General features: G+C 36.5%; 1 protein-coding gene across 1 annotated transcript; it reads right to left on the bottom strand.

Moving 5' to 3' along the window:
- Positions 1-584: 584 nt before the first annotated feature.
- Positions 585-1,166, bottom strand: LOC140888371 (secreted RxLR effector protein 161-like). The gene has a single exon (XM_073296052.1). The coding sequence runs from the start codon at positions 1,164-1,166 to the stop codon at positions 585-587; it is 582 nt and encodes a 193-aa protein (XP_073152153.1).
- Between the last annotated feature and the right edge of the window lie 8,179 nt (positions 1,167-9,345).

Genomic DNA, 9,345 nt, shown 5'->3' with positions numbered 1-9,345 from the left:
CCGAACTGCCACTTGTCCGAGCCTTTTAGACACCTGGACCCTGCGGAGTTCGGACGGTCCGAACTCGGGTTCGGAGGGCCCGAACTGGTCCGTGTGCTCTGAACTGTTTTGGTCCTTCCGAAGTCATTTTTGGACCCCCGGGACCTACCCCACCATTTTCGAACGTTCCGGATCTGATTTTCCACTTATTTTCACCAAATAAGGATTCATTAAACATTTTTTGACACTTTTAAAATTATATGTCATTTTCTAACATGTTTAAAATCACTTAATCTTGTAAAATGGAACCGGGCTACTACAAGCTCTCTATTTAACCCTTTGGTTAGCGGATCCGCTAGATTATCCTTTGACTTCACGTAATCAATAGAGATAACTCCAGTTGAGAGCGGTTGTCTAATAGTATTGTGTCTACGACGTATATGTCTCTAATTATCATTATACATATTACTATTTGCTCTTCCAATCGCAGATTGGCTATCACAATGAATACAAATAGCCGGCACAGGTTTCGTCCATCTTGGAATATCTTCTAAAAATTGACGCAACCACTCAACCTCTTCACCACATTTGTAAAGGGCTATAAATTAAGATTCCATGGTGGATCTTGCTATTACTATCTTCTTAGAAGATTTCCAAGCAATAGCTGCACCTCCTTGTGTAAATACATATCCACTAGTAGATTTTGAGTCTTTCATATCAGATATCCAGTTTGCATCATTATATCCTTCAATAACAGCAGAATATTTGGTATAGTGCAGTCCATAATCACGAGCATACCTCAAATATCTAAGCAATCTCAAAATTTCTTTCCAGTGTTCAGTTCCTGGATTACTCGTGAATCTACTCAATTTGCTTATCGCATAGGGTATGTCTGGTCTTGTACAACTCATTAAGTACATCAGATTTCCAATGATTCGAGAGTATTCTAATTGAGATACACTCTCATTTTGATTCTTCGATAGATGTTGTCTCATATCTATCAGAGTTTTAGCCAATGCAGAATCATCTTTGTTGAATTTTTTAAGAATTTTGTCAACATAATGTGTCTGGCTCAAAACAAGCACTTCTGATATTCTTTGGATCTTAATTCCAGGAATTACATCAGCTAAGCCCATGTCTTTCTTGTCAAATCTTGAGTTCAACAACTTCTTAGTGGATTTAACCATCTTATCGTTGCTCCCAATGATAAGCATGTCATCTACGTAAAGACATAAAATAACCACTACAACAAATATGTGAATTAACCACACTAAAAAGACAACGGTTTTATACACAAACTGTTGTCTTTTGGTCTTTAACAACGGTTTTCACAAAAACCGTTGTCGTTGGCCGTATTTTAATGAAAAACGACAACGGTTTTTAAAAAACCATTGTCGTTTATAAGTAAAAGACAACGGTTTTAAAAAACCGTTGTCTATGAGCGGGTTTTGTATGACCTACGGCAACGGTTTTAATTGACCGTTGTCTATGTGCGCGTTTTTGGAGCTCTATGACAACGGTTTTTTTTAACCGTTGTCTTTTTGCATTGCTTTATGTTATCTAAGACAACACTTTTTGTAAACCTTTGTCCTTGGTATTTTTTTAGGCAATATATATATATATATATATATATATATATATATATATATATATATGGGCACAACCTATATGCACCTACACACGGGAAGAATGAAAAGGAAAGAAAAGAGAAAACCCAAACCCTAGCCCCAACCCGTCTCCCCTTCGATCCAAGTCAGCTCCGGCGCCCTAGCCGCCGATCGATCGCCGGAAACAGGTCGTCCTACCTCCTTTCTTCTAGCATCGTGCTCATGGATTTGGAGCCCGGGACCATGGACAGCGTCAGATCTGGTACGTACAAGCAGATTTTCCAACCTAATAACTTCGTTTTCGGACAGTCTGGGACAGGGAACAACTGGGCGAAGGGTCATTATACTGAGGGAGCCGAGTTGATCGATTAGGTGCTCGATGTGGTGAGGAAAGAGGCGGAGAATTTTTCATTGTCGCCTGAGTTTTGTGGAATTTTTTCGTTCTTTTAGGTAATTTTCATCAGTATGCACTTACAATGAATTTTTGATTCTTTTTGTTGGGTTTAAGTGTGATTTGTATATCTTTATTTTTATTAGTGCATTTTTTTAGCCTCCCATTGGTTGTGTTTAGTTACAATTCTTCAAGGCATTGTTTTGAGTGATTATTGGTCTGTTTGAGTGTAATTTTAGTCGATCTGTTGATAGAAGTGCAGTGTTGTGTCTGATAAAAAAAAAAAAGAAGTGCAGTGTTGTGGTTTTCAAGGTATTTTTAAAGTGAACTGAATTTGTGACAGTGTACGTGTGTGAAAATTGTGAAGATCTCACTCGTGGATGATCTCATAATCCAAAATCAGTGCATATAGTTTTCATGCCCGAATTTATTAATATAAATATTAGAGGAGGAATAAAGAAATAATGATCATTGAAACTTTTTTTGCTTTGTTTAAGTTTTTCTTTTTGTTTCTTTTTTAGTGGCAGGGAAAAAGACTTTATAGTATCCATTTTATGACCTCTAATTGTTGATGTCAGAATGATCCATTTTAAAAATAGCTTTTATTTGAAATCTTCCCTCCTGTCAATTAATCCAAACTTTGCTAAATTTGCTGCAGGATGCGGACCTCATTATGCTTGCCTTGACAACACATGAAATCCATTTTTCTATTATCAAAGAGGTTTTGGTTCAATGGCACTGTCTTGCCTTTGAATATTTTTATTTTCGAATCAAACTTATTATTATTGTGTTGGATGGTATTAAAATATAGTTTTGAAGAGGATAATTGGTTGAGACTTATGTATGAATACTTACGGATTGCTGGCGTTTTTTCTTTTGTCCATGGGCTCTTTGTTTAACAGGATCTCGGACCATCAGCGGAGAGTAGTGGACTTGAAGCTGAGGTTTCTATCTTGAAGTCAAGGAGATGGATCAAGAGGTGAGTTGGTTCATGGTTGATGCTTTATGCTTTATGCCATGATCCATTTAGTTGTTTATGTTGTATCTGATTTCGACATTCATAAAATGCTCATTCTTTACTTACAGCATAGGTCATTTGACGCCCTTAAACATGATGACAAGCCTTTGCCTTCAGAGCCAGGTTCATCTATAGGAGCTGCTATAGCCGCGTTTGTTACCATTCCTTCTGGATCCACTCGCACCGTTACTTTTTCACTAGCTTGGGACAGTCCTGAAGTAAGATTTTACAGTGGGAAAACATACCACAGGTAAGTAAAGAAGTAAAGAACTATAGACTATATTCTCAGATCTTCTAACCAACATGCAGATAATGATTGTATATAACATGCATATCAATGAACTGGCAGGTGCTATACAAAATTTTATGGTACCCAAGGGAACGCTGCAGCAAGAATTGCACGTGATGCTATATTAGGTAGCATTATAAAATGGTTATATTAAAACAGTGACCTTTTTGGAATAGTAAATGATCTCTGTTATCATATACTTGTTTTAAACATCTCTTTAAATGCTTGTGGCAACATATGCAACCAGAACACAAAAACTGGGAGCTCAAGATTGAAGAATGGAAAAGGCCAATCCTTGAAGACGAAAGGCTTCCAGAATGGTAACAGTGAAACGAATTCAGTCTTCAGTGCAAATATGCTTGTTTGTCTTGATTTCTTGTTTATTCTCGAATGAACTGAATTTTTTTAGGTACCCTTTACTACTTTTCAATGAGCTCTATTACCTTAATGCCGGAGAAATGATCTGGACAGGTAAAATAGAAACCCGAGTATCTTTCACTGATGTTTGTATTCATCAAGTCCATAATCAACTTTTATTGCTCACAGATGGATCCCTACCAATGCAAAGTATTGCAACTATTGGAGAGCAGAGATTATGGGTTTGATTCTTGTTTCCCCAGTATGCAAAGCACCATCTTGGACAGAGTGGTTGAATATGGTAGATTTTTCATACTACATTCTCAAAAGGAACTGTACTTGTTTCTTGTATTACTTTGTCAGTGACTTTTGTATTTATGAACTTTTTCAGGGACCTTTCTTTCAATAATTTAAGTGGTCTTTTGCCAAATATTTCTGCTCGAACATTTAAGTAGGTCATTTTTTTGTTTTTGTAACTGATCATCTCTTGCATTGTACTTGTCTCATTGCTGGAATTTCCTTTTCAAAGTAGCCGGAAATCCTTTGATTTGTGGGCTAAATTCTCAGAAGAATTGTGTTATCCGAGATTCTTGCTATTTAAGTAAAGGTATTTCCTTTTTTTGTGAGTTGGTGCTTTTTTGTGTATGCAAGTAATTGTGTATTTGTTGCATGTTGATGCATTTTTTCACTCTATTTTGGTGGGTTCGTGGTTACCCTTATAGTTTATTTTGGATGTTGTGTTGTTGTGATTCATGGTTTGACATTATTGAATCAATACACATTCTTGGGAACTAAGTTGAAGATGTGCTTATTCAGGTGACACTCCCACTGCATCATGTTTGGACACAGTACAATCTCATTGTTTTTACATCTGAAACATTGTTGTAGGTTTTCCATGCACGCATAGCCACACCAAAAGCACAACTTGGTCTGCCGGAAATCAGCCTTGGAGTCATCACTAGATTTGGAGGTAGGACTACTAGATAATAGTTTATTTTTTGTATCAGGCATGAGTGGAAAATGCTATATGATTCCGCTTTTCCTTTGTTATAAACAAGTAAATATTAGGTTTTTAATAGTTTTCTGTTTTTGTTAATGATACATGAGTTGTTATTTGAGACTTGTTTATTGTTTTTCGAATTGCTTGGTATGGGTATTTAGATGATTTGCACAAGTCTCGGACTTGGAACTTGGGTAATTTCCTAATGGGTTTTTGGATTTGATCTTGGATATTTGTTCATGAAGATATATCATTTTTCTTTGTTTGGCTTTAGGTGGAAAATACCGTCTTTCTATTTAGTATATTATTTCATCAGTAGCCGCATTTTATTCTTTTTTGTTCGACTGAGTAACATATGCTCCAATTTCGATAGATTTGTTGAGATTGCTTTCCGAATTGATTGGTGTGGGTATTTAGATGATTTGCACAAGTCTCGGACTTGGAACTTGGGTAATTCCTAATGGGTTTTTGGATTTGATCTTGGATATTTGTTCATGAAGATATATCATTTTTCTTTGTTTGGCTTTAGGTGGAAAGTACTTTTCATTTAATGTTTTGGATATCTCTTAATCTTTGTTTGAGAGTTGTCTTCTACTTGTATCAGGTTGGAAAGAAAAACATTGAAAAAAAAACGAGTTACAGGAAAAGAGATTGTTGAAGGGTGTTCCAATTTTATCGAAATTAATGTATAAATTTATTTTTTAGTGTTCATTGAATCAGAATTCGATTATTTTTAATTTCGAATAATTTATAATGTTTAAAAAATTATATATTAATTTAATTTTTGATTTTTTTAATTTCGAGTGATTATAATATTTAATTAGTGTTTTTAAATTTTAATTTTTTTTTGTCACCGTTGTCTTTGCTCAAATAAAACTGTTGTAAACAAACTGGTTATTAAAAAACATGCTCAAAGATAATGGTTTAAAACTGTTGTCGTAAGTCTCAAAAGACAACGGATTTAAACTGTTGCAAAACCGTTGTCGTAAGTTCCAAAAGACAACAGATTTAAACTGTTGCAGAACCGTTGTCGTATGTTTCAAAGACAACGGATATAAACCGTTGTCGTAGGGTATACTTTCGACAACACTGAAAAGTACAACGGTTTTTTAACCCATACGACAACGGATTATATCCGTTGTCGTTTGCCTTTTTTCTTGTAGTGAACGTAGCCTTTCTCATTGCATTTTTTAACGTATACACATTTGTCATACTCGTTGACTTTGAATCCACTTTCTATCATGAATTTATCAAACTTTTCATGTCATTGTTTTGGCGCTTGTTTTAAGCCATACAAAGACTTCACCAATTTACAGACTTTGTTTTCCTGTCCAGGTGCAGAAAATCCTTTAGGTTGTTCCATGTAAATTTTCTCTTCTAAATCTCCATTTAAAAAAGCTATTTTTACATCCATTTGGTGTACTTCAAGATTCCGCAAAGCATTAATTGCAAGTATCACTCAAATTGAAGTTATTCTCGTTACTGGAGAATAAGTGTCAAAGTAGTCAAGCCCTTCCTTTTGACGATATCCTTTAATTACCAATCGAGCTTTATACTTATCTATCGTTCCATCTGATTTTATTTTTTGCTTGAAAACCCATTTATAATCTAGTGGTTTGCTTCCCGGTGGAAGATCCACTAATTTCCATGTATGATTTTGTAAAATGGATTCAATTTCGGAATTAATCTCCTCTTTCCATTGAGGTTCATCGGATGAATTCACAGCTTCTTTAAAGCTTTGAGGTTCACTTTCTAGCATGAAAGTAATAAAATCCGGACCAAATGATTTTTCTACCCTAGCTCTTTTGCTACGTCTGGGTTCAACCTCATTGTCAACACCATTTTCTTGTTCCATCTTCTCATATGATCTTTTAGAAGAACTTGATTCTTCTTTAGACTTGCATGGGAACACATGTTCAAAGAATGAGGCATTCCTCGATTCCGTTATCGTATTCTTGTGGATATAAGGTATTTGAGATTCATACACAAGAAAATGATAAGCACTACTGTTTTGTACATATCCAATGAAAATACAATCAACAGTTTTTGGTCCAACTTTTACCCTCTTTGGAGTAGGTACTGCTTCTTTGGCAAGACACCTCACACTCGCAAGTATTGGTAAGACGGTCTTTGTTACGCCTTAAACGCATACAAATTTCGTGTAATGAGATTAATGTTTTTAATGCATTAACAATTCTCATAATTAAATTGTTTTGATGATTACAAAACTCGGTTAAATCATTACTAACAGTTTCAATGAGAAATTTGCAGATTATAATATTTTTGAGTATAGACAATATTGGAAGCAAGAACCGATAATCAAAAATTGGGAATAAAAATTCAATGGTTTGAATCTGCCCAGGTTCGAACGATCCGAAGCCCACTTCGGACGGTCCGAAGATTTTTCCAAAATTAAATAAAGATCGAAGGACAGGCTCAGAGGCTTCGAAGACTACTTCGGACGATCCGAAGACAGTTCGGACGACCCAAAGATTTTCCATGATTTTAAAATTGCTCGGAGGCACCCTCGGAGGCCACGAAATGCACACTTCGGACGACCCGAAGACAGGTTCGGATCACCCGAACTCCTTTACGGCCATGAAGATTTTGTCGGAAGAAAAATTGCCGGAATGAATTTAATGCAGCCGTTCGGATGACCCGAAGAGGACTTCGGACCACCCGAACAGTTCATAAACCGTATAAATTTGAAAATAATCAGACAACGTCCCGAAGACCCGAACGGACGACCCGAACCCGTTCGGATTGACACCTATAAATACATGTCATTTGAAGCCTTCTCAACTCACCAATTCACTCTCATCTCTTATTGCAAGCAACATCTTCTTCTTCAAAGTATTCAAGTGATAGTTGAGCATTTTATTCAAAATCGAGGGTTGTTTGTAATATTTCGTGAGTTGGTTGCTCGGTTGTTGTAAACACTTGTGTGTGAAGCCAAGTGTATTATACGAGTGTTGTGGCTATCCTTGGAGCCCTTAAGGCCAAGTGTTGAGTTGTATCGGCGCAGTGATCGTGTTTAGTTATACGGCTATCTTTGGAGCCATCAAGGCCAAGACGTTGAAGTGCTAGTGGATCCTTGGTTAATCGATCTTAACCAAGAAGGGGAGACGTAGACGATTTATCGTCGAACTTCCATAAACATATCTTATCCCTTTTACTGCTTTTTTTAAATTACGCATTTATTTACCGCACTTATTATTAACTGCTTTAAGTCTTCCGCTTGCGTATTTGAATAATCGCTTTAAATTGCTAAAGTTGCCAATAGAACCTAAATTTCCCCCCTCCCCCCTCCCCTCAATTAGGTTCTAACAAGTGGTTTCAGAGCCACCTTTTTACAAAATATTTTCAAAAAAGGCTCTATGGCAAATCTAGCTAGCGATTATGCTCAAGGGCAATCAACCAATCGTCCTCCTCTTTTCAACCACATAAACTATGGATATTGGAAAAATTGAATGTCCCTATATATCCAATCCATAGATTATGACCTTTGGAAAATAACTGTGAAAGGTTCCTACATACCTACGAAAGAGGTTGAGGGTGTCAAAATTCCTAAGGGAATGGACGACTTATCCAAGGAGGATATAAAATTAATATCTCAAAATGATAAAGCTATGAATATTCTTCATTGTTCCTTAGATATGAACGAGTACAATCGGATTTCAATGTGCTCATCCGCAAAAGAGATTTGGGACAAATTGGAGATATGTCACGAAGGGACCAATCAAGTCAAGGAGACAAAAATCGATCTACTTCAACTCAAATACGAGACATTTGAGATGGAGGCTAGTGAGGATGTTGATACCATGTTCCGAAGGCTCTCTCAAATCATCAATGAGCTAGCCCAACTTGGAGAACAATATCCAACCAAGCAAGTGTAGAGGAGAGCTCTACGTGCCTTACCCAAGGAGTGGGATGCAAAGAGGACAGCCATCATAGAATCCAACAAAGGCGACTCCGCTTCCTATGACCTTGATCAACTCCATGGGACTCTAAAAACCCATGAGTTGGAACTATCCACAAGGAAGGAATTAAAGAAAGAAGATATCAAGGCAAAGGGGATTGCTCTATCTAGCCAATCCAAAGAAGAAGATGAAGATGATGATATGGCACTCTTCGCAAGAAAATTCAAAAGATTTATGCGAGAAAACAACTTCAAAAAGAAGACGGAAAAAGAAGTTACTTGATACAACTGTCAACAACAAGGCTACTATGCAAATGAGTGTCCTCTCAAGAAGAAAGTTGACAAGGGAAAGAAGAAAGCGCTCATAGACACTTGGAGCGATAGCGATGATGACGAGGAGAAAGCCAACATCTGCCTCATGGCTAGGAGTGATGACTTCGTCTCTGACGACGATGACGAGGTACCTTCCTATGATGAATTATTGCATGCATATAAACATATGTTTGATATGGCTAAATCACTTAGAAAGGAAAATAAAAACCTCAAACATGAATTAGATTCTAAGGAGCATGAAAACCTAAGATTAAAAGATGACATAGCTCACTTAAAAAAATCTTTTGATAAGTTCAATATTAGTAGTAATAAATTGAATAATCTACTTAGCATGCAGAAATGTAGTTTTGATAAGGGTGGAATAGGGTATGGTAAGAAATCAATAGACTTTACTAGCCTAATTGCTAAGGCAAAAATGAAATCACCCCCTACATGCTCTTATTGTTGTAAAA

Source organism: Henckelia pumila, chromosome 3 (genome assembly GCF_033568475.1).
Source record: "Henckelia pumila isolate YLH828 chromosome 3, ASM3356847v2, whole genome shotgun sequence".
NCBI lineage: Eukaryota > Viridiplantae > Streptophyta > Magnoliopsida > Lamiales > Gesneriaceae > Henckelia > Henckelia pumila.
The sequence above is the reverse complement of the archived record's forward strand: the minus strand, read 5'-3'. Positions and strand labels throughout refer to the sequence as shown.